The 24,853-nt window shown below is 57.6% G+C and overlaps 2 protein-coding genes across 10 annotated transcripts in view; both read right to left on the bottom strand.

Annotated features, from left to right (window-relative positions):
- KIF21B (kinesin family member 21B) overlaps window positions 1–5,362 on the bottom strand; it is a 46,313-nt gene extending 40,951 nt beyond the window's left edge. For all 5 annotated transcript variants that reach the window (XM_040616671.1, XM_040616670.1, XM_040616673.1 and 2 more), the window contains exon 1: window positions 2,943–5,362. In XM_040616671.1, coding sequence (XP_040472605.1) covers window positions 2,943–2,980 — 38 coding nt within the window. In that variant the 5' untranslated portion in view covers window positions 2,981–5,362. The remainder of the gene's footprint in view (window positions 1–2,942) is intronic.
- A 103-nt stretch (window positions 5,363–5,465) lies between these two features.
- The window catches only part of CACNA1S (calcium voltage-gated channel subunit alpha1 S), a 45,699-nt gene continuing 26,311 nt past the window's right edge, over window positions 5,466–24,853 (bottom strand). For 2 of the 5 annotated variants that reach the window (XM_040616664.1, XM_040616665.1), the window contains 18 exons: window positions 24,600–24,758; window positions 24,143–24,253; window positions 23,546–23,629; window positions 20,096–20,152; window positions 15,681–15,809; window positions 14,971–15,036; window positions 14,385–14,476; window positions 13,744–13,903; window positions 13,120–13,247; window positions 12,606–12,702; window positions 11,145–11,247; window positions 10,560–10,661; window positions 10,313–10,437; window positions 9,111–9,239; window positions 8,172–8,371; window positions 7,477–7,541; window positions 6,887–6,996; window positions 5,466–5,959 (listed from right to left, as the gene is read on the bottom strand). In XM_040616664.1, coding sequence (XP_040472598.1) covers window positions 5,699–5,959; window positions 6,887–6,996; window positions 7,477–7,541; window positions 8,172–8,371; window positions 9,111–9,239; window positions 10,313–10,437; window positions 10,560–10,661; window positions 11,145–11,247; window positions 12,606–12,702; window positions 13,120–13,247; window positions 13,744–13,903; window positions 14,385–14,476; window positions 14,971–15,036; window positions 15,681–15,809; window positions 20,096–20,152; window positions 23,546–23,629; window positions 24,143–24,253; window positions 24,600–24,758 — 2,178 coding nt within the window. In that variant the 3' untranslated portion in view covers window positions 5,466–5,698. Of the gene's footprint in view, window positions 5,960–6,200; window positions 6,318–6,886; window positions 6,997–7,476; window positions 7,542–8,171; window positions 8,372–9,110; window positions 9,240–10,312; window positions 10,438–10,559; window positions 10,662–11,144; window positions 11,248–12,605; window positions 12,703–13,119; window positions 13,248–13,743; window positions 13,904–14,384; window positions 14,477–14,970; window positions 15,037–15,680; window positions 15,810–20,095; window positions 20,153–23,545; window positions 23,630–24,142; window positions 24,254–24,599; window positions 24,759–24,853 lie in introns of all 5 variants that reach the window. The other 3 variants (XM_040616666.1, XM_040616667.1, XM_040616663.1) reach the window with 3 other exon arrangements.

The following is a 24,853-nucleotide window of genomic DNA, read 5'->3' on the forward strand; positions in this document are numbered from 1 at the left end:
CAGGGGTCTCCCAAGGGGAAGATGGGAACCCATGAAGCCAACAGTGAAATGCCTCAGCATCTCTCCTGCCTCTTCCTACCAGGCCAAGAGAGGACCAGCAAGAACTGGGATCCACCCAACAACAGCTCAGCCCCACCATCCCTGATCCTCTGTCCCCACTCCTCCCACCCTGAGGGCTCTGCGAGGCTCCAGAGACAGGTCCCAGTAGCTGTAGCACCTTGACATTGGCTGGGTCATCCCCATGACCCGGACATTTAACTCCAGCAGCACATGGCACCTTCCTCCAAAGCCCCATCACTTCCCAGTGTTTATGGCCCTTTCCCAGGTCCCACCTCACTCCCACCTGGAGCACAGACAACAGAGACCCTGAAGAAGTGGCACAGCTGGCATATTCACGTTATAAAAGAACAAAAGGGGAGCTTTGTTCCATGTCCTGCCACACTCCAGAGGCACTCAGTCTCTTCCATGCACTGGCACCTTGAGGGAGGTAGGATCTGTAGGCAAGTTTGCTTGGAGGGGGGGCGGTTCTTGGAGACTCCTGAAGCCTGGCCATTCCACTTGCGAGGTGTCACAAGCACTCACAAAGGAAAACCTCGCCCTTCGCTCAGCCCAGGGCAGGGCAGGAGGTGACCATCACCAGCCCCCTGGGGCTGCTTTGGCAGAAAAGTCAGGTGGTCTGCAGGATGAGCAGCTCAGCCCTTGCCCACCCAGCCCAGCCTCAGGCGCCACCTTCCAGCATGGTGCTGCGACCTGCCTGCTTTGTCTTCACAGCCCCCTCGTGCCCAGCCCTCCTCCTTCGTCCTGACCGTTCACATTGCCCCACCTGCACGGCAGCAACGGGCTACACCGAGCCGGACTCTGGCTCACTGCCTCAAGGAGGGGGTGGGAGAGAGTTGGACCTCCCCCTCCCTGCCCTGGATCCTCACCGCGAACACCCTAGCCCCACTGCAATGCTGCGTATTGAAGTCACTTCACAGTAGCGATCACCTCGACCCCATTGCTGGCAGGGGCCAAAGGGAGGTGGGAAGAGACCAGCAGAAACGACTCAGGTGCCACTCCCAGCAGCACCCATTCCATCTCCCAGGCAAAAGGGAATTCAGCCTTGAGCTGGGCCTTTGTTAAAAGGCTTTGTCCTAAGAGAAATGCAGGATGGAGGATGGGAAGAGTCCGGCCAGCAGGAAATCACATCCAGCCACCGAAATCACTCGGTCCCAGGGTCTGTGTCCTGGCATGGGCACCCCTGCCTTGGGCACAACCCAGCCCAGCCCTGCCCCTGCGCCGGCACCTCAGCAGCACCGACACAAGGGGGATGCTGTCACCTCCCCTGCAGCTCCCTCATCCTTTAAAATCACAGCTGCTTGAGCAGAGCAAGGCAGAAAATCAACACTGCCTGCTTCCAAGACAGGAAGACTGGACCGGCAGGCAGCGCTGGGAGGTGTCCTGGTGCGCACACCCGCATGCATGCGGACATACACACACACACCAGCGCACACAGCCCCACACCCATCCTCTCTCCCTCCATCACTGCAGCTGCACCCGGCATCTTTTGTGCTCTGGCTCTGCCCAGGCAAGCAGGGACCAGGCAAGGCAGTGCCCTCTGCAATCCTCTTCCGAGGACTAACACAGCCCCCCCGCAGACTGCCATCAGCACCCCAACCTGCCTCGTGCCCTTAGGGGTGCGGACAGGGGGCTGCAGCGTGCCCTGCCCACCGCAGGCGGGCACCTTGCAGACCCACGGTGGGAGACAAGGCAGGCACAGCCAGGCGGGGAGGTCGGTGTGACCGCGTGGGCTGGGCCTGCCGAGCCGTGTTCCCACGGGGACCCGATCCTCCCCTCGCGGCACCCTGGCAGCGCACGGGAGCCCGGGGCCGGGCCGGGTCCCACCGCCCGGAGCACGCGGCTGACCCGGTCCCTTCCCGGGGGAGCCGCCGGCCCGGTCCCTTCCGCGCGCGCGCTGGCTGCCACGCGGGACGACAGCTCCGGTCGTGACAGCCGACAGGGTCCGTCCCTGCACCTCCCGCTGGCTCCGGCGGGGCTCGTATCCCCACCTCCTCCGGGGCCCCCGTCCTCCTCTCGGGGCAGAGAGGAGCAAACCGACGCGGGTCTGCGGGACCTCAGCGGCTGTGCACAGAATACACCCAGCCTGGCACGGCGCTAACAAAGAGCTCCCCGGTTTCACCCACCCCCGTGGGGCTCAGCAGACGATGGGTGGTCTGCCCGCCGGCTGCCGCGCAGCCCAGCGCCCCCCGAGCTCCCGCAGCACCCCGCCACCCCCTCCCGCCCCGAGGCCCCGCATGAATTAGATACCGCCGGCAGCTCCTTTATTGAGGTGCACGCTCTGGAAGGCGCATTGTTCCCAGCCCGGAGTCAGCACAAAGGACACTGAGATGCCGCATCGTTCCCTACCACCTAGCTGGGGGGAGGGGGGTGCAGGGGCAGGCAGGGATCCCCCCCGCACCCCACCCCCCCCGGCATCTTGCCCGATACCGCTGGGGCGCCAAATCCACCCCCGACGCAGCCAGGAGCTGCCGAGCTGCCAAAGGCTGGGCGACGGCGAGGTCTCCAGGTGAAGGGGCCGGGGGTTCCAAGGCTCGCCCCCCCGCCCCCAGCCGCAGGGGACGGGAGGGGCGGTGGGCACCTCAGGGTTGCACAGCGGGGGAGCCGGTGGGGTGAGGGAGAAGGCAGCCCCGAAACGATGCAGGGTGGGGGTGGGGAGGATAGCAGCGGCAGCGGGGCTGGGGAGGAGGGGAGCAAAAACGCGACTCGGGAGGAACTCCCTGCCCCGGGGACGGGCAGCGCCGAGCGGGACATCCGCAACCCCTCCCCGCCCCCCGCGCCGTGCACACGCAGCTGCAGCCCCCAACCTGCCGGTGGGCATCGGGCCCCCAGGTGCACCGAGCTCCCTACGCCCGCCCGCCCCCCCCCCCGGCGGGAGCACTCACCTCACGGCCACCTTAACACAACTGTCCGGGGCCGCCATGCCCCCGCCGCCCGGGCGCCGCGGCCGCCGCTGCCCGAGAGCATCCACGGGCGGGGCGGGGCGGGGCGGGGCGGGGGCGGCCCCAGGTGCCGGGCGGGGCGGGGCGGCCACGCCCACCCAGCCGCAGTGCCGGCGCGCCGACACGCGTGGCCAGGGCGCGGGCGTGCAGAGGCACAGAGACACGCACGGCTCCAGTTCCCCCGGTCACCCTGACACGCTCCGCACGAATGCACGCCCCGCCCCCCAGACACACGCACACACTCACTGACATGCACACGCACGCACCCGTCGCCACACACACTCCTGCACACACACACACACACACACACGCGCGCTCTCTCTTGCCATGTTGCACGGCGCTCTGCGCCCTGGGGAAGCTGGCTTGGCATCTGCTGGGATGGGTGAGTTCCAGGGCACGTCGTGCTCACACAGCATCGAGGGGATGAGCAGGATACGGCCTTTTCTCCTGCAAGGAAGGGTATGAGCGTTTCTCTTCCTTCGTGCCTGGGGGCCACGTTTGCAAGGATACCTGGGTCGGGTGTGGACTTCTCACCCTGAGCTGCCGTTTTCTCTGAGGCCGGGCCCATCCCCACCAAAGCTCCAGGCAGAGATGGGCAGCAATAGTGCTTGGTGTTCCTGGCCCTATCTTTCTACTCCTGCCCTTCTGCCAGACATGTCACAAACCAGACCTCTCCCCCAGTTCAGCTAGAAACCAACTCGAGAAAGACTCCTCACATGCTAGTTTGGGGCAAGTCATACCCTGTGCAGCCCCAGACCCCAGCAGAGCGTGCAAAGGCACTGCCCCATCACTGCAGTATGTCCCCACCCCAGTGTCACCCTTTGTGTTTGGAGTCCCCAGTGAGCACCCACCTGCCTTGGAAAGTGGCACACACAGTCCTGCACCTCGCTAAAGGGACCAGGAAACCATCACCATTCACCTTGTAACTAAAGAAGCACATCCTTGACATCCCCCTGGCAGAGCAGATGCCAGAGCCTCATTGGCAACCATCCCGTGCCCCTTCCTCAGGAGCGGGTGGGTGTATCTGTGAGTGTGGGTGTAAAGGGGTGTATGTCCTGCCCCAGGGCAGTGAAGCAAGAACAAGGGATGCATCAGCTGTTCCTACGACATCCCTGCTGATTGCCTTCATCCCCTTGGGGGAAAGCTGTCTGCGCTGCCATGTCCCCACACTCAGGCTGCAGCTGGAGCTCAGCAACAGCCATTTCCCTTTTATTAAGTTAACAAATAAATGCCCTGCTGGAGAGCAGGCAAGCTCTATTGATTCAGCATCTCCCCCAGGACCCATCAGTTTGCTGCATTTTAATATATATTAGGCAAGGAAGAACCCTGCATTACCCAGTTTGGCTGGGCTGGGGGCCCTCTGGAGCAAGATCCCAGTGAAAGAGATGGCCTGGAGAGATGGGGCTGCCTCAGTGCTTGGCACCCAGACCCCACCTGGGGCACTGAGATCTGTAAAGCTATACCGCTGAGCAGACCCATTCCCCTAGACCAGGGGTCCTCAAAGTACGGCCCGCAGGCCCTATACGGCCCCCCAGGGTCCTCAATCTGGCCCCTGGTATTTACAGACCCCCCCCGCCGCCCCCCCCTGCCAGGGGTTGGGGGGGGGGAAACCAAGCAGATGCAGATGACTACCTGCCACTTAATCCGCGCTTTAATTAAAAAGTTTAATTAAAAAGTTTGAGGACCCCTGCCCTAGAGGAATAACCTCAGCTGCTACTTGATACCAGGCAGCAGTGGACAGTGCAGAGGCAGTACTGGGCAGTACGGCCATGGGCATGCAGCAAGTGCTGTGCTCCCCATGCTCTCCTGGCTGTGGCATCTCCAGCCTGTCCCCTGCAGAGCAGTGGGGATGTCTGTGGGCTGGATGAGACCCTCCTGTGGGCCGGACTGACCAGTTAGTACCCAAGCCCGACAACAGTGTTTGGAGATACCTGAAGTGACAGAAATTGCATCGCAGTGGCCAGCTCTCCTCTTGGTTAGATCCAGGGCTGCCATACTGATGTGGACACGCACTCTCACACCTCTGTCGCATCCCCAGTTTCTCATACAGTTGGGAGATTGAGCCAAGAAGTCCCCAGGCCTCACTGTGGCACAAAGCCTGTGCCTGCCTGCTGCCCCAGCCCAAAGCAGATCTGCCATTTGTCTTCCAACAGGACATGCTTGGCTGCAAGCAGGAGGAATAGACTCCAGCAGAGACATAAGGATGCCGTCCAGCTGTGGGGATACCAGGAGACCCGCAGCGTGGCACCCTCAAATGGTTAGCTGAGGCATGAGCACTTGGGAGCAGGGACAGATCTCCCTCAGCATGGGGACTGGAGGCTGCCTGTGAATCACCACCAGCTCGGATTAAATGTGTTCTCGCATTTGCAGCCCTCTCCCCAGGCTGGGCTAGGCAGCAAGCAGCCGTGGGCACAGGCTGTGAAGGCAGGGTGGCAGAGGAAGGAGGGGACAGGGGGATCCACGGAGTCACACAGCAGGAACACTTTAATGACCTGTCCAGCTCTTGCAAGACCCTGCGGGCACAGCATTATCCTGTCCTGCACCAGCATCCTGGAGACCCAGCCCAAAAATCCTCCTGCAGCTGGACAGAGCCCATCAGGACCCCAGGTAGAGAAGGGGATCAGTGCGGCATTGCTCCAGTAACCCCCCCCGCAAGCTCCTGAAGGGACCGTGCCCACTGGGCTGCATTGGCAGGTCACTCACAGGCGGGTGGCGGTGGTGGTCTTTTGGGAGGGGGCTGTGCTGAGCTCTGGGGAGATGCCTAGTGATGCAGCCGAGGTGTCCCGGGGGGCAGAGTCAGTTTTTGTACCCTGCGGTGTTTCTCTTCCCTTTAACAGCTCCAAGGCTGCCTTCTCCACTTCATCCATCTCCAGCTGGCTGCTGGCTGCCATCTCGTCCCTGGTCACCGCTACGAAGGATGGGTCACAGGCCAGAGCCACAAGGCCCCCAGAGATCAGAGCCTGCAGCAGAGGATGGGGTCACAGCCTGGTGTGTGTTTAGTCTGTAGAAGTGTCCCAGGCTGCAGGCAGCCCACCCTCACCACCTTTTCCCTGCTGTGCTGGCACACACCTGCTGCTCATGCTCATAGTGAAGCTTTGCCCTCCAGCCTCCCAACCTGGCATGAGCATGGCACCCCAGCCAGCCCCTTTCACTCCCTGGCAGCCCTGCCTCTTCCTCTGCCAGGCTGTGTCTCTGCCTTACCTCCTGAATGAGGAAGGTGATGGGCAGGGTGGAGGATGTGCTTGGGTCACCGCTTTCACCCTGCTGGCACCCTGAGCTGGACTCTGTTCCTGTCACAATGCCACCTTCTCCAGGCAGCTGGGCAAGAGGAGCAAAGTACTGCAGCCTGGACTTGTGCAATTCCCATGGAAGATCCCTCCCATATTCGTGTGGAGGCTGCAGGTACTGTCCCCAGCCTAGACATGCGCTCCCATTCTGCCAGAAACTCTTGGGTTCAGGACACCACCCGCAACGGGACCAGCAGGACCATGTGGGCAAAGAGAGCTGGGAACCAGACCCTTATCTCCTGCCACAGCACTTGCCAGGTGATGAGGCACTGTGGCCAGCCAAGGGCAGCCAGGGGAGTGTGAGAGCAAATCTGATGCACCCCTTTTTTCTGCCCTGGCTCTGGAGGCGGCCAGGGAGCCAGAGAGATGCTGCTTTGAGCTATCCCAGCTTGGATGAGCACCCTGTGCCTGCTGCAGCAGTGGGGTGAGGGCCTGTGTCCTTCCCTGAGCTGATCAGAAAAGAAAGCTCCAGTAAGGCTGGCTTCATGGCCGGCAGCTCTAGAGACTGGCTCCTCCCCAGCACAGCCTTTCCCAGGAGCAGAAGGAGGTTCACCAATGTCCCACACATTGCTGTCTCAGGGCATACATTGCCCCCTTTACCTCCTGGGGGAGAAGGTGCAGCTGTGATGATGGGTGAACTCCAGCGGTGGCCCCTTGTCTCCTGCTCAGTCTCCATTGCAGCCTCTTCATGGGTAAGGGGTGGTTGAGCTCTGGGAGAGGGAAAGGTGGGGACATTAGATGGGCACAAAAGCAAGGACACCACTGCTGCCCAGAGCTGGGAATGGGTGTTCTGGGTTAACTAGACTGGGGGAACCAAAGAATTTAGAAGTTCAGGACCAACTGAAGTCCCAGTGTCTGCCCACTGCCCTGTGCTGGCTTCCCACTCACACTGGGAAGGAGAAGTTCCTGTTTGTGGAGATGAACATGGTCTTTTGGCCCTGCTGCCCAGGGGTGGCCATTCCTCCCTCAGCCCGAGGCACTGGATCCATCACCCCAGAGGGTTAGAAGGTGGGAGGATGGTCTCATATAAGTCTCCAGACAGGTCCCACTGTGCTTGGGGCTCTCAAATAACCTTCAAGTTGTTGGGGTCTGCGTCTCCTCCTCCTGCCCAACAACATCAGCCCTTTCCCCCTGCCCTGGCCTTTGGGCTGGTCCAGATCCCCCAGCAGAGGAATGATGCTGAGACTCACCCCGTGCTGGATGCCTGGGTGCTGCTGAAACCGTCTTCCTCAGCACCTCGTTCTCATATTCCATCCTGGCAAGGGCAGGCAGGTGGGTCAGCCTGAGCAGGGACCCCTGCACCCAGGGGTGCAGCCCTCCCCACCTTCTCCACCCTGGGGAATGCAGCTGGGGGCAGACCAGTAGGGGCACCTGGGACGGATGAACAGGGTGGAGACACCAAGAAGTAGTATTAAGTACATCCTCTTATAACGGTAACTGTTGTCCCCTGTACCTGTGCCCAGGAAGGTGCTGGTGGCCTCTACCTGGCCTTGGCACTGAGAGATTGGCAGGGAAGGGGAAGGGTTGTTCATCCCTGGAGCCCTGCTGTCCACCTCGATCCTCACGGCACCGAGATGGAGTGATGGGAAGGACAAGAAGGGCACGCAGGGAATCACACACACTGACTCACATCCCAGGGGCTGAATTTCTGCACAAAGCTCCTGTGACCACGGAGCCACTTCCACAGCCATCGTTCAATGCCTCCCCCAGTCTGCAGGGACCTCGCTGCTGCAACTCAGCCACTTCTCCAGACCTTACCCATCCAGGAAGACCCTGGGCAAGACTGATGTGCAGCCAGCTGCCAGCACAGCCCCTCTGGGAGCTACCAGGCATGGCCCAGCTCTGCCCCTCCTCACCCGCCCACATGAGGCTCGCCAGCCCTTACCCCTCCAGCCAGTTGTTGCTGTTGGCATTGTTGCTGTTGGTATTGCCTTCCTGGGGGAAGTCATCAAGGAAGACAGGGGAATCGAGGTCCTCGCTGCCCACCTCCAAGAACTGCAGGGGCCTCTGGCTGGCCACTTGGGGTTGCAGAGGGCTGCTGGGCTCCAGGAAGCTGTCGACCTGGCCAAACAAGCCACCTGTTCTCTGCAACCAACAGGGAGGGCATCAGGGGAGACCTGGAGCACTGGGCTGTTCTGGGGCCATTCCCATGGGAGGAGACGTGTGGGGGTGCCCATGGGAACAGCAGTCTTCTGGTCTGTCTACTTGGGCCTCACAGACCACATGGTTTCAAAAGCCTGACTGCCTTGGTAGGGAAGAACAGAGGCACTGAGGGGTGATGGTCACATAGCAGCACTGGGATTGGAGCCAGCCCCGTGCATGGCAAATCCTGCCACCTCTGTGGGACAGCCTGAGCTAGTGAAACCTCTGAACACAGCAGGAGTTGCAACCCTGCAACACCACACCTGCCCAGGCTGTCTCAAAGACTCCCAGGGAGTGGGAAGTGAGTCTGTTTCTGCTCTGGTAATGATAACACCTGAGCTGCCCTGCCTTAGCCTGACGGAAGGTGTGAATGGGTCCCTCCAAACCTGTGGGTAAACATTCAGCACACCCCTGCCAGGCATATGAGCAGGGTCCTTTTACAGAGGGGAAACTGAGGCGGAGAACAGGTTGCCCAGGATGACTCAACCAGGATGTCCTAACGCTCAGGGAGAGGAAAGAAGTGCTGACCCATCCTTGTAGTCCACACTGCCTTCCACGGTCAGGCTCACCTCTGCGGACTGTCCTCCAGCTGCTGGTAGCCACACTGACCCACCACCAACACATTAAAATGGGGACTTGGGGCGACCACCACCACCTGGGGTGCCCTGAGGGCTGCACTCACCCTGTATATCCCTTCCTCCATGGCAGCCTCCACCATTGCTCTTTCCAGCTCCTCCTCAGCAGTGAGGTCCCCAGAAATGGCCCGATGGATTTCAGGAGCAGCTTCTTCTTCAATGCTCCTCAGCCCAGCCTGGTGGGGACAAGAAGGCATGGCTGGATGTGGCCTGGCCCCACCACACCTCTCACTTTGGGCTTTGGACAAGGAAACACAATGAATCACGTTCACTAGGTAAGCCACGCTGCCCTGCCAGGTCTCCTACCAGGGACAGGCCATGGGTCGCCCTGCAACTGGCTGGTTCTGTGCTTGGTGAAATAGCTTCTGGGCTAATGCTGTCCCGCAAAGGGGTGTGCTAAGGGCAGCCTAACGAAGGGCTGAGCTGGTGATGCACAAAGAGTAGCTGTGCCTTTGTCCCTGATCTGGAGATAGCTGATCTGGGGCCTGGCTCTGTTGCTTGCCTTGCACCTTTTGTTCCTGGTGTCATATCTCTACAAGTTATTTCTTCTCTATAAGGTCAGGAGAAGCTGGGGACATCCCAGCTGCTCTGGCCAGGTACCTAAATCCTCTCCTGTCCTACCCTGAAAGCATCCTTCAGGGCTGTTGTGCAGGCTTCTCTAACTGCAGTGGTCCTGCTCAAGATGAGCCACATCAACCCCTCTCCGCATGATGTTGCACTAGGCAAAGTGCAACAAAGTGCACAAAGAAAGATGACACAGAGAGCACCAGGCACACAGAACTACCTGCAACACTGCTAAGGTGAGGAAAAGGAGAAGGCCCTGGGAATGGAGAAGAGTAGGTGGATAAGGGCCTGGACGAGCAGCATTTGGCCCAGACATTGGTTTGTGGAGGGGGTTTCCAGATCTTAGAAACTGCTTGGTGAGGCCCCAGACCCTGCTGAGCCCTCTCTGTGGCCAAAGTCAGTAGGGCAGGGAGCTGAAAATCTCCTTTGCTTCTGGAGTTACCTGCACCCTGGAAACTAAGGTCACCCTCAGCAGCGGAGTGCTCATGGCCAGTTCAGCACTTAGGGCCACCTCATTTCCAGAGACCAAGGCACAGAGGTCCCCATGTGTCACTGCAGCTCTGTCTCTCACCCTGGACTTTCCGGAGCTGGGGGAAGCCTCTTGCCTGGTCTGCAGAGCTCCCCACCACACCCTGCCTGCCCCCAGGAAGGGTCACCCCTCCAACACCACCCACATACTACCAACCTGGATCTCCACAGGGTTCTTCTTGGGCCGGTACCCGTAATACTCCTCCTGGCGCTTCATGAACTTCCTGAAATGCTCTTGGATGAGGAAAGTAGCATAGAATTTGCCCACTGTCACTTCATCATCTGGAGGGGAGGAAACCAACCTGACGATACTGCCTATCACAAGGCCCTGGAGCTGTCAGAGCAGTTGAGACCCTGACCAGATGTCCCTCTGCCCCTCTGGGAAGTACCATCATGTGGCATACCTCCAATAGGTGGGATGACCTGGTCCAAAAGCTTCATACTTGTTCTCTTCCAGATTTTTTTGATAATGGCTCTGAGCTCCTCATTGGACTGCTCAAAGTTACCTGCAAGAAAAGTGAGCAGGACAGAGTGGTTCATTCCCAGGGGAATGTGAACATGAGTGAAGAAAAAGCATGTGAAAATCTGGTGCAGGGAGAGATCAGACTACACTCAACAGTGCAGGAAGGGAGGCTGGTGGCTGTACATTGTGGCAGAGATGGTAACTGGGTCAGAACCACTCCTGAGCTGTTCAGGGCTAAGTTATTCAGCTGGGGTGGCATTGGTTCACTCCAGGGCTGCAACACATGTGCCTGCAGCTAATAATGTCCTCCAGGCTTGGTTTCAGCAGCCCCATGCACATGGCCATGGTCTCTGGTCCAATGAGGTAATTAATAGCATGAAGCTAAGGGTTGCACCAGAGGGTCTAGCCTCATAGGCAAGTGCCCTGAGGTCCCTGGACAGAGTAGAACAGTGTGTAACCAGCACCCTGCAGCACAAGAAGAGGGTCACCCCATCAGGCCATAGAGGCAGACAGGAGCATAACTTACCTTCTGTCTTGATCTTGAGGGCTGTCCTCACCAGTGCAAAGAGAGTTGCATTGAAAGTGACAGTGCCATCGCTGTTCAGGGGCATGTTCATGCACACCAGACGCTGCAAGCAAACCAACACCTGTGACTCCAGGCACCAGAGCAGTCTGGCAGCTCCCCACAAACACACAGCCTGTCCCGGCCAGAGAGAGGCTCTGCTCAGGGCACTGAGCTGCTGGTCAAAGAGCCCTCCCGGCTCTATCCAGGCCCACGGGGCTCTGCACCAGTGCTTGGCGGCACACAGGCCACGGGCAGCAACATCACTGATCCTAACCAGCCAGCTAAACCGGATGAAGCTACAGGGAGAACCAGGTCAGATCTGTGGAAATAACACAATCTATGGGGCATTGGTGCCATGGGAGAAAATCATAGAATCATTTAGGTTGGAAAAGACCTTTAAGATCATCAAGTCCAAACATTAACTTAGCACTGCCAAGCCCACCACTAAACCATGTCCCTAAGCACCACATCTACATGTCTTTTAAATACCTCCAGGGATGGTGACTCAATCACCTCCTTGGCCAGCCTGTTCCAGTGCCTGACCACCCTTTCAGTGAAGAATTATTTCCTAATATCCAATTGAAACCTCCCCTGGATGAACTTGAGGCCGTTTCCTCTTGGTCTATCACTTGTTGGGAAAAGAGATGTATACCCATGTCACTACAACCTCCTTTCAAGTAGTTGTGGAGAGCAATAAAGTCTCCCCTCAGCCTCCTTTTCTCCAGGCTTAACAACCAGCCAGCAAAAGACACAGTATTGCTGTCAGGGAGATGGGAGTAATTCTGCATTGTGCTCCACTCTCCAAAAAGTGCCCCAGGCTGCTGTGAGGGATCTGGGGATCAAAACTCCTAATGAGTTTGCTTAAGACCCACAAGGGTTTACACCAGTGCCTAAGCCCCTGCCCGTGTGGTTTACACGTGAGTCCCACACAGGCCCTGGACTTGCGCACAACGAGCTAAGCCAGGTAAAGTGTACTGATGCACACAGAGATGGTGTTTCCAGCTCCCTCAGTGCTATCAGCCCTTGGAAACAAAATTCTACAGCCCAGTTGGTATGGCCAGGTACTCAGGCCCAGAATTTCTCTCCTGCAGCAGATGCAGATGTGGGGCACACCAGTGTGGCTCGGGAGTCCCTCTGCACTGAGTGGTCCAGGTTGGGCGGAGACCCCCCCCAGTGTGGGGCTGAGCACAGGCAGTTCCTTATCTCCAGGAGCCTGAAACACATCAGCTCCGTGCAGGTTAACACGGAATTGCCTCCAGAATACTCTCTTCCATTAAACACAAGAGGTCAGAGCATGCATATAAACCATTATGCTGGGAAGCTGGCTGGATTGTCACCCTCAGCCTCCCTAGGGAGGAAGCAGACACAGCTTGGGGAAGGTGACCCTGTGCCCACACACCCTGTCACCCCCTTGGCTCTTACCTTACAAGCTACACGGTGCGGGCAGAACTTTCCGAAGCCCAGGGGAGGCTGGATACGTCTCAGCAAAGTCACTACATCCAAGTGTTTGATTCTGCCCCTGCAGAGACGACAAACTGCATCAGCAGGTGGACAGTGGTTCAGGCAGGGGCTGGGTGGGTTCATGCTTGCGGCCTGCCCTGTGCTCCCGTGGTGGGCAAATCCCTACACTTCCCTGTGCTCCTCTTGGGGAAAGCAGCTGTTCCTCATGGCACCAGACAGCAGATAAAGGTGTGCAGTGGCATGGGAAGAGCTGGCAGCATCACCTGGGCTGGATGAAGAGGGGACTGGAAGTCTTGTGTCCCCAAACCTCCTGATGGCTTGTATCAGCCCTGGAATATGCTGGCAAGTCCACATCCACCTCTGAGACACTGGGAACTAACTCTTAGTGCCACAGCTCTAATGTGTGTCTAAGGGCAGCCAGCCCCAGGCTTCCCACAGACCATCCCCTCTGTGCCATGCATCCCCTGTCACTCACTTGGCCTCAGGGTCATACTCAGCCCAGATCCGTTTGAACTCGTCCAGGTGATGGGGCCCAAGGATGGACCAGTCACGAGTGAGGTAGTCAAAGTTATCCATGATGACAGCCACAAAGAGGTTAATGATCTGAGGGCAGAGGAGTTGATGTGAAGGACATGAGTTAGGGCAGGCACTCAGCAGGTCCCTTGGCCTTCACAGCTGGCAGCACAGAGCAGGGCAGTGGGAAAATGCAGGCAGATGTGCTCAGGAGGAGAAGCCTGAGTTCCCCTGGAGCCAGGGGATGCTGTGGGTCACCCCATGCAGGAATGGGCCTCCCACCCAAGGAGATCATGTTAAAGGCTGCAGCAGGCACAGGACCTTTCCTCTCCACCCTTGCGAGAGCCAACACAGACACATCTGGATGGCAGCACATGGAAGCTGTCTGTGGGAAGGAACTAATGGGGGATCCTGGGAATGCGGTGCCAAGTTTGCATCATGGCTGGGTTGATGGGCTGGGGGGTGATGCCCCTAGGAAGAGGGTGCTGTGGGCTCAGCCCCATGAGATGCAAATCTAACTCAACACCAGGGACTACCCAGGGCCAGGACAGGGGTGCCAAAGGGAGCCCCGTGGAAGCCAGCATACCAGGAAGGCACAGAGCATGTAGAAGCTGATGAAATAGAAGTAGGCAAAACCCGTGCCGCAGGTGTACTCCTCGCCCTCAGCAAAGTCTGACTCAGGGTCACACAGCTTGCCGTAGCTGCAGTCCAGTAGGATCTCCTGCCAGGCCTCACCAGTTGCACACCTGGGGAGAGGGGATGCCTGCTCGTCCTTCAGCATGATGAGCTGGGCATGCAGGGAGGGCTGTGGCCAGCCCAGCACACACGGGGATGGGGAGCTACTGGGAAAGGAGCAGCCAGGATCTTGGGCTTGGGCTGCTGTGGGGAGTCTCCTATTCAAAGCTCCAAAGTGAAGCATTTGGAACTGAGGAAAGGCTTGGACTGAGCTGTTGCTTCCCCTTGAGTTTCCTCAAGATTCACAAATTAAAATCCAGTCTTGGAAAGAAACATCGAGAATAGAAACCCCAAAGTGCCTCTCTCTCCTCCAACTCAGCTGCACCAAGCAAACCTGAAATGTTTCCACTGCTTCAAGAGATTTTTCTGTAGGGCAAAAAAGAAATCAACCAGAGAAATGCTGGTCTCCCTCACTCCAGGCTGGTGGGCTCCCATGCTGACTCTGAGCCCAGCTCGCTTCTGAAGATGTTAGCTCACCAAGACAAGACTGACCTGAAGAGCAGCAGCACAGCTTGTGGAAAGGTTTGGAAGTTGTTGTTTCGGTTGATCTGGGTCCCATCCACCATGGCAATCTTCCCAAACATCTGTAAATCACCTTTTCAGCATCACAGCACCTTTCTCAGGCACCAACTACCTTCCAGAGCACCCCTGTCCCTGAGCTCCTCTTCCTTTTGTTTACTTGGTTTTGGGTGTCCCCAGAAGAGACTGAAACTGGGTTGTGGGTGCTCTGGGGCTCACAAGCTCCTTGGACATTCCTGCCTATGCTGCATTTCATCCAGGCCAAGGAGACAAGGTCTTCTGAACCAGGCACAAGCACTGGTGACTGTGTCTAGGTTGTGTCTTTGACTCTGAAAGTGCTATTTGCTGCATGCCTCAGTTGCGCTAGCTGCAGCCTGAGGATGGAAGGAGGCTGCTGGGGCTGTAAACATCCTCGCAGACCAGGGTAAAATGGTCCCATCATGTGCAAAGTCCAGCGAGTGCCTGGCAGACAGCCTAGTCCCTTTCCATCCCATCTCCCCAGATGCTATTAGGCTCAGGGCATCTGCTCAAGACCAAATCCCACCCCTGTGCCTCTCACCTGCATCCCGATCACAGCATAGATGAAGAAAAGCATCACAATCAACAGGGCCACGTAGGGCAGAGCCTGTGACAAAAGGACCATGGCTTATGTGAGACAACAGCCCAGCATCAAGGCAACCCAGAGACAGGAGCTTGAGTCTGGAGCTACTGTGTGAGGCCAGCATCCTGGCCGCCATGTGGGGAGTGGGTAGCTTGCTTTCTGCCTGCTCCTCTAACCACCCTCCCACCAGCCCCACTGCCCAGTTGTAATGCATGGGCAGGTTATGCCAGCCCCCAGGGGAGCATCAGGTCTCTGCAGCTGGGACAAAGGCTGAGCGTAACACAGGAACTCCCGGGGCTGAGGGAACTGCCCAGGCTCAGGGGCTATGTGCTGAGATGCTGCAGAATGCTCTTGAGCTACCCACTTGGTGCAGAGCCCAGCCTCACGGGGACTGGGGCTGGTGGACCTGGGCAGGCCCTGCCTGTTTGCTCAGCCCAGCACTGACACACGGTGGTGTCAGCCAGGGAGCCCTCCCACATCTTCATGCCCACACAGGAATGTTCTCCTGTACAGCACAAGCCCCTGGTCCAGTTTAAGGCCAGCAGCCTACCAGCACTGCAGCTTTCTTCTGCCTGGTGAGGATGGACTGCTCACGCAGCTGGCCTGAGGATCAGAGCTTGCTGCCAGTCCAGGGCACGTGCTTGTCTGGGAGGGGAACACTCACATACCTGGAAAGACTTGATGAAGGTCCACAGGAGGGTCCTGACACCTTCCCCCCGGCTCAGCAGCTTCACCAGCCGCATCACCCGGAACAGTCGGAAGAAAGTGATGGAGACACGAGAATTGTCATCAGAGTCCTGCAGGCAGAGCACAACACTTGGTGGGTGTCAGGTGCTGATGCCTCCAGGCAGACAAGAGAGCGTCCAGATCCTGGGGGGTGGAAGGGTAATGACATTCCCTCCCCCAGGCACCAGTCCTGGTCCCTGCAGCCCTTGCCTGCATGGAGGACCAGACTGAAAAGAGGATGTGCTGGCACCTTCCCTCCAGCCCTCCCAACATGTTCATCTCCCCAGCTCCATTGTCTCACATCTCTGTCCCCAGGCTGCTGGGATGCCTGATGATGAGTATGAGAGTAATCCTGTTAGCCAGAGGGATGGGACGCTGCAGGGAGAAAGGCATGCTGTAAGGCAGGCTGGGAGAGCTGTGCTGTTCACCACACGCATGCCAGACAGGGCCACCCAAGGACAGGCTCAAGTCCCTGAAGGCTTTCGCCCAGCACGCACCATACGGGATTCTCCCACCTTAGGGCCTGCTTGTAAGGCGAGCTGTAGGCCAGGCACAAGAAGGGTTAATGACGGCTGTTTAAGTACATAAAGGCTGGTTTGGGAATGTCCCAGCATGGCTTTCATGGACCAAAGGAGGGACTGAAGGCGGGGTGGGCCTGGGGCAGCACTGCTCAGTGTCACCCCTCCCTGCAGCGATGCCTACTTTCTTGGGGTGGCTGTGGGCCCCTCCTTGGAGGGGTGAGCAGCTGTGTGCCAGGGCTGGGGACTCCTTGACTCAAGGCAGAATTGTCAGGAAGGGGGGGGTTCAGCAGGCACAGCTCCTGGGCTCAAAGGGCCAGGTTTTGTCTGGGAACACCCAGGACACTGGCAGTTGGAGATGCTGAGGGCTTGGTCAGCTGCTCCCCTGGTTGCTCCAGCACGGCACAGACTCAGCCCCAGGCTCTACCACAAGGATCCATACAAAAAAAATAGAAACACAGAATCTTTAGGTTACCTTTAAGATCACCAAGTCCTAACATTAACCTAGCTCTGCCAAGCCCACCGCTAAACCATGTCCCTAAGCAATGCATCTGTACGTGTTTTAAAGACCTCCAAGGATGGTGACCCCACTGCTTTCCTGGGCAGCCTGTTCCAGTGCCTGACCACCCTTTCCATGAAGAAATTTTCCTGATATCCAGTTGAAATCTCCCCTGGTGCAACTTGAGGCCGTTTCCTCTCGTCCTGTCACTTGCTCCTTGGGAGAAGAGATGGATACCCACCTCGCTACAGCCTCCCGCCCGGCAGCTGTAGGGAGCCATGAGGGCCCCCCCGAGCCGCCTCCTCTGCAGGCTGAACCCCCCCAGTTCCCCCAGCCGCTCCTCAGAGCACTTGTGCCCCAGCCCCTGCCCCAGCCCCGCTGCCCGGCTCTGGACACGCTCCAGCCCCTCACTGTCCCTCCTGAGTGAGGGGCCGAAACTGAACCCGGGGCTGGGGGTGCGGCTGCGCCGGTGCCGAGTGCAGGGGGACGGTCACTGCCCTGGTCCTGCTGGCCACACTGTTGTGCCACAAGCCAGGATGCTGTTGGGCTCCTTGGCCACCTGGGCACACTGGGGGCTCACGTTCAGTTTGCCGTCAGCCAGCCCCCCAGGCCCTTTCCCTCCGGGCAGTTCCCAGCCCCCTGCCCCCAGCCCGCAGCGCTGCGTGGGGCTGGTGTGACCCAGGTGCCGGACCCGGCACTGAGCCCTGTTGAACCTCCTCCAACTGGCCTTGGCCCATCGGCCCGGCCTGCCCAGATCCCCCTGCAGAGCCTCCTGCCCTCCCCCACATCAACGCTCCCCCAGCTTGGGGCTGTCTGCAAGCTTACTGAGGGAGCGCTCGGTCCCCTCATCCAGATCATCGATATTAAACAGGAGTGGCCCCAGCACTGAGCCCTGGGGACACCCAGTGTGACCGGTGCCAGCGGGATGTAACTCCATTCCCCACCACTCTCTGGCTTGGCCATCCAGCCAGCTTTTAACCCAGCACAGAGCACACCCGTCCTGGCCATGAGCAGACAGTTTCTCCAGGAGATGCTGTGGGAGATGGTGTCAAAGGATTTGCTAAGGTCCACAAGGACAACGTCCACAGTCTTTCCCTCAGCCACTCAACAGGTCATCTTGTCATAGAAGGAGATCAGGTTCAAGCTGGACCTGCCTTTCATAAACTTGTGCTGGCTGGGCCTGATCCTCTGGTTGCCCTGCCCATGCCATGTGATGGTGCTCAGGACAACCTGCTCCATAACCCTCCCTGGCACCAAGGTCAGGCTGAGAGGCCTGTAGTTCCCCAGATCCTCCTTCCTGCCCTTCTTGTGGATGAATGTCACATTGGCTAACTCCCAGTCTTCTGGGAGGTCCCCGGTTAGTCAGGGCTGCTGCCAGATGATGGAGAGCAGCTTGGTGAGCTCCTCTGCTGGCTCCCTCAATACCCTTGCGTGGATCCCACCCGGTGCCATAGACTTGTGTGTGTCTAAAGAGAGCAGCAGGTCACTAACTACTTCCTCCTGGACTGTGGGGACTTCATTCCACTCCTCATCCCTGTCTTCCAGCTCAGGGGCTGGGTACCCAGATGGAACCTGGTCTTGCTGTTAAAGATTGAGGCAAAGAAAGCATCAAGCACCTCAGCCTTTTCCTCACCCTTTGTGGCAATGTTCTGTGCTGCATCCAATAAAAGATGAAGATTCTCCTTAGCCCTCTTTTGGTTTCTAATGTATTTGTAAAAACTTTTTTTTTGTTCTATTTTATGGCAGTGAGCAGCCCGAGTTCTAGCTGGGCTTCCACCTCTCTAATCTTCGCTCTGCAGAAATTTGTGACATACTTTTAGTCCTCCAGAGTTGCCTGTCCCTTCCGTGGGTGGTAAACTCTCCATTTCCCCTCCTAGTTCCAGCCAAAGCTCTCTGCTCAGCCAGGCCAGTCTTCTCCCCTGCTGGCTTGGTTTTTGGCAACGGGGACAGCCTGCTCCTGTGCCTTTAAGACTTCTTGAAGAATGTCCAGCCTTCCTGGACCCCTTTGCCCTTCAGGACTGTCTCCCAGGGGACTCTGCCAACCAGGCTCTTAAACAGGCCAAAGTTGTCCCCCAGAAGTCCAAGGTAGCAGTTCTGATGAACATCCTCCTTATTTTTCCAAGAATTGGAAATTGTATCATCTCATGATCATTGTGCCTAAGACATCCTTTGACCAACACATCACCCACCTGTCCTTCCCTGCTTGTAAGCAGAAGGTCCAGGAGGCATCTCGCCTGGTCGGCTCACTGACCGACTGTGTCAGGAAGTTCTTCCACACACTCCAGGCACTGTTGATCCCAACTGCCATGACTGCTTGGAATATCTTTCCCACTGCCACCCTGGCCTCTCAGAGCTTTACTGCTGCCACTGGATCCCCCTCACTCCCATCATCCAGCTCACTTGCTTCCAGCTATTTCAGGGCAACAGACCCCATCTGTAAACACCCCTCCCAGCAGCTCCATTTTGCCCAGTCTGGCATTTCTGAGTTCCCAGGGCTGCAATGGACAACACCATCTCCTCTCCCCATGTCTCTTTCTTTTGCCTTTCACTCTCCTAGTGCCTAGCACCTGCCCAGAGAGCATGGTGGTCAGGAACATCTCATCAGCTCCAGTGCATCATGTCCCCACCATCAGGACCTGGGCAGTGCCTAGCAAAGGCCAGCCTGTCCTCTGCAGTTCCCAACGCCAGGGCCCTGGGAGCCCTGGGAAGAGGCTCTAGCTCATGGGACCCTGCAGCCAGCCCCTGCCTGTTTTCAGAGTTCCTACGGGAGCTCCTATGGGCCAACCCAGGGCATCTCACCCCACTGCACCCCCATGGTGGTCTCAGCCACCAGCACAGGGCTTGACCCACTCAGACTCCCAGCACATCAGGCCAGGAGCCATGGTACACAGGCAGCTCCCCGAGGGAAGGCATGGTGCAAGAGCTACCGCTCTAACCATTTCTCCAGCTAACAGTTCCAGAGGCTGTAATCGTGCAGGCCAATCCCTTCAGAGGAACCATGCCAAGTGGCCTGCCCTCAGCAGCCAAGAACACCTTTGTTAGATGCCCCATTCAGGTCAGGTATCGCAGTGCTGGAGGGCAGGACTGGGCCAGCAAATGGACTCAGGAGGGCTGGGGAACAGCCTGGTACATCTCAGGGTGGGAAGGGGTGCCTGTGTGTGAGGTGTCTTGCCCTGAGTCCCTCTCAGGAAGGGGAGCTGCACCACAGAGAGAGCAGCTGGGTCTGGTGTAGTTTAATGACATGCAGGACACATGCAAACAGTGGCCACAGGCACACTGGTACGGCCACGGCAGCAAAGGGGAGAGGGGCGCACCGCAAGCACATGCAGCTGATATTTACGATGCTATCACAGCCTCCGCTGAGGCAGTACAATCCGCCACTGGATGCAAGAACAGTCTGTCAAGAGAACAAGAAAGTCAGCAGGAGAAGTGAGGCAGGAATAAGAGGGACGGAGGGAGGGATGAGTGGTGGCAGAAGAAGACAACTTGGACACAGAAGGAAAAGTAAGATGGAAATTGAGGACAAGAGGAGGAGTACAGGGGAAGGACAGGCAGAGACCCACTGTCACGGGCTCACTGACAAGGCAAGACGACTTTTGAGGGGCAGAGGCAGCAGATGGGTGGCCAGGGAGATGCACTGATCATGAAGGACTTACCCACGTAAGGAGTAAGGTGTGTATGGGCCAGGAAATCTGGGCTAAACCTCAGAACTGTGTCATTTTTCTGGTTCCCATGGTCACAACCCAGGTCAGGCCAGAGGTGGGATCTGGAGGCAAGCTGACCAGCTCAAGCCAACCCATGGCTCCTCCACAGCAAGCTGGGCTGCTTTCAGGGGGTAGGAGACAAACCCTTCCCTGCCTGGTACTGTTCACCCACCAACCAAGAGGCAGGAACTGCTGGTCTGCACACACATCGGCACACACAGGGCACGTGTTCACACGCAGGGGTGTGCTCACACACACACACACACACACACACACACACACACACGCACGCACAAACCCCTGAGGCTCCTCGAAGCTAGCTGGAGACACACTCCTCTCTGCAGAGACCCTAGGATACTTTGGGGCAGGGGGTATCCCAGTGCAGACACCAACACCTGACCCTCAGCGGGGTGGCCCAGCCCCAGTGCCCCTAGCACAGACCAGGTTTGTTCCTGGGTGCCCAGCCAGCGATTGCAGGAGGCTTTGGGTAGGCTGGGAGGGCTGGCCCTTGTGAAGGGACCAAGTTTCCAGGCCAGGCATTGGCAGGAGTGACATAGAAGCATGGACACTGCCAGCCCCCTACACTTCAGAGCCTGGGGTAGCATTGCCAGAGCAGCCCCCATCCCTACTTTCCCTTTGCCCCAGATCCCTCAATACCGTCTGGGATCTGGGGGAACTCAATGAACGGACAACCATGAAGATCTGGCTGTGGTGGCTAGCAGAGAGCTCCTGACAGCACAACTCTCCCCACCACCTCACCCTGACAGCCACACACAGAGACATGAGGGAGGAGAAAAAAAGAGGCAGAATGGAAAGAGAGAGGAGAGGACAGACTTTGCAAACCAGAGTGCCTGGCTGCTACCAGGAATAGCACAGCTGCTGCGAGGTGTCACTCACCACCCCTGTACCACAGTGCAAGCTTGTTTTGTGAAGGCCATCCTCCTGAAAACACTGTAGCCCCCCAAGGTCTGCCTGCACCTGCAAGGTGATCTGTGATGGGTTGCAGTGGTTGCAAACAGCTCCTGGGGGCCACAGGTAACAGATCCACCTTGTACTGACCTCTCAGCAGGGAGGACACTTACCAGAAGGGGGGGAGGTTTGCCCTCCCACCTCCTAATCCTCCTGCACATCACCAGATGGCTGAGAAAAGCTTGGTGATGCTAGTAGAGATGTGGGCTGGATGGAGAAGAAAGCACATGGAGGTGGCAGCTGGGAGGGGCCCTGCTCTCAGGAGGAGACAGAAATGGTCACCGGGGCATGAGACCTGCCAGAGCAGGACTGTCTGTGATGGAGGTCCCTGAAGAGCCTGGGGGACTTGGTGGGGAAACCAGCACTCCTACCGCTGCAGCGCCCAGACTTGGGGGAGAGGGCCAGGGAAGCTCAGGACATATAGGGCCGTTTGTGAAATCCTTCCTGGCCCTCTGCACAGCCCTGCCACAGCCAAAAGCATTGCAGCACACAGGGCACAGCACCTGGGTCAGACCCTGCCAGCCTGGCCAAGGCACCAGACCCCTCCGGGTGCCTATGACCTGTGTCCCTGGGCACCCCCACAGACCCATGGCAAGCACAGCAGTACTTCGGCATCTGTGCCAGCTGACCCAGTCTCTCGCTCCACAGGGACTGAAAATCTCTGCCCAGTCCAGGGCCTTGAGCACCATTTGGACTTCATTTCTGAGTGATAACAGGATGGGGAAGGAGGTAGTGCATAGTGTATTAGGAAATTACATCCTACAGGCAATGGGAACCCAGTTCACAGGTGCAGAGAGCTGGGGGGCCAAGGATGGGGTCCTGGAGGATCTGGTGACAGATCAAAGCTGCTGGTACTGGCATGGAATCTGGGAGCTCATCAAGGCTGAGAAGCCCAGAGGCTAGAGGACGGCAGTATCAACATGCAAGTCTGTGCAGGGAGGTGCATGTTGCCGTCACAGGGGAGGAAGGTGGATGGTTTTGTTCATCCCAGCTCGGTAAGGCCTGGACCACCCTCCATACCTGGCAGATAACTGTCACCAAGGGCCCCTAAACGCCCTCTTCTCCCTGGCACAGAGAACAGCAGAAGGGTACCCTGGTGCAGGGGTAGCAGTGCAGTATCTCTGCCAGACACAGCCCTGCAGTGCACTGGAGCTGGCAAGCCCTTCTCCCAAGAGGAGACAGCATGCGAAGTCACTAGGGAGGGTTAATCTATAATCTACTCGATCCTACAGCTGCTTCTAGGGTTATCACCAGATCTGCTGAATGCAGCATGACCTCCTTGTGCAGAGGGACATTTTCAGTGCTAGGGATGAGGTGCGGGTGTCCCAGTGCTATGAAAGGGAGTGGCATGCTGGCTTCCTAGCACTGCTCTGAAAATGCTCCCCAGCAGAGTACTTACCATATAGCCACTGCCTGCAGCCACCCAGCCAAGCAGTGTATATGGTGTAGAGCTTCTGAAATATGTGTAGAGTTATACACATGCACACATACACAGTCAGTATGTGTATGTGTATGTATCACTGTATAAAGAGACACATGCAAAGCAAATGCCTTGAAATTTGGTATGTCTGATCCTCCCCTGGCATGGGACAGAAGTGTCCTGTGGGTACAGGGAGCTGTGGGAACCCTTCTTCTTCATACCTGCACTGATCTGAGGCTGGATGTGTGGGTGACTGCCTGTCCAGACACACACATGGAAGATAGACAGGGTGAGGGGGGAAGGGGCTGGCATGCATCCTGCTACTCATGGTCCAGTCCTCAGTAAGTAAACTGTGTTCCATAGGACCCCAGTGCCTACAGGTTCAGGGGAGGGGAGGGGGCCACTGTGACATGCTGGCTGGCTGGAGATGGTCCGTTATGTTTAAACAGTGCTTGCAGTTCCAAAGGGCCACAGCTGTGATCTCCACAGACCCATGTCACAGGCTGATCCTGGCTTGTCCTTCCTCAGAACCAAGCATAGCAGGGAGAGAGGAGAGGACACCAACACTCTGCAGAGCTAGACACCACACCAGCATGCCTGTCTCACCCCAGGGCAAGTGCTGTGGCACAGCCTGAGGTGGGTGTCAGCAGTGGTGCTCTGCAGGGACACCCTCGTGCCCAAGCAGCCTGATACTTACATCAATCTCACTGAGGATGACGTCAATGATGCTGCCAATCACTATGAGGAAGTCAAAGACGTTCCAGGGGTCCCCAAAGTAGCCCTGCCAGGGAAGACCCAGAGAAGAGGAGTGAACATCCAAAGGTTAAGTCAAAGAGGAGACAGATGATGGTGCCCAGAGGAAGGAGTGGCAGAAGAATCACCAGTGACCTCTGCCAACTTGGGGAGAGTCAGAAGAAGGGGTGGGTGGTGGTCAGACCTTGCACCCTCTGGTCAATTGTTTGGTCCTGTCTTGCGATGGTGTGAAATGAGAAGGGTGGATTGAGGTAGCTAGAGCTATGATCTCACCAGTGACAGATGACCTTGAAGATGGGAACAATAGCCAACTGGATTGGGTTGGATTTGGCTAGCAATGGTAGCTCTGACAAACAGTAGTCCTTCTAGAAACTCACAGGTCCTGTGCATGCGAGACCCCAAGGGTCTTAAAAGGAGAATTTCTCTGGATTTGCAGGCCTGGGTGTGCTTGTACTCCAGAGATGCTAAATGTAGGGTTAATGGACACCCCTGGCCTGGACTGAGGTCCTCTCCTGCTCTCCAGACCATGCCCTCCTCTCACCTTGGCTTTAAAGGCCATGAGCTTGAGGATCATCTCCAGGGTGAAAAGGATGGTGAAGGCCACATTGAGGATGTCTGAGATGTGGTTCATTTCTGCAGACTGGTTGTAATGCTGGCGAGAAGGCAGAAGGAACCATGTTAGCCCATGGCAGATCCAGCCTTCGTTGTGAACTCAGAGGCGTGTGCTGGATGCAGATCCCTGTCCCTCAGACCTATGGCTCAGCAATGATCGAAAAAAAGGAAATTTCTTCCTTGCAGCCCCTTCTCTGGGCTCCATACTTCTAACCAGTCCCACTTTGCCCCTATCCCCAGGGGTGGTAAGCACACACCACAAGCTTTGCTGTTTAGGAAAGACCTTCTCCTCCCCAGAAGCTCCCTTGGAGGTGGCAGGGCTCAGCTAACCCGCCTGCTGCTGTGGAAACTCCTCCACCACCCGTGGTGGGCACTGTGCCCCTTACCTGCATGCCCAGGCAGATGGTGTTCAGCAGGATCAGGAAGAACATGAGGTACTCAAAGTAGGAGGAGGTGACCACATACCAGATCTGGTACTGATAGGGGTTCTTGGGGATGTAGCACCGCAGTGGACGAGCCTTCAGCGCATACTGCACACACTGGCGCTGGGGAGGGGAGGGCAGGTGTAATCCCACAGTGGGGCACAGGGCAGTGCCAGGGGCACAGACACAGAGTCAGCCCCACCGGCAACACTGCATAT

Source organism: Falco naumanni, chromosome 17 (genome assembly GCF_017639655.2).
Source record: "Falco naumanni isolate bFalNau1 chromosome 17, bFalNau1.pat, whole genome shotgun sequence".
Classification (NCBI taxonomy): domain Eukaryota; kingdom Metazoa; phylum Chordata; class Aves; order Falconiformes; family Falconidae; genus Falco; species Falco naumanni.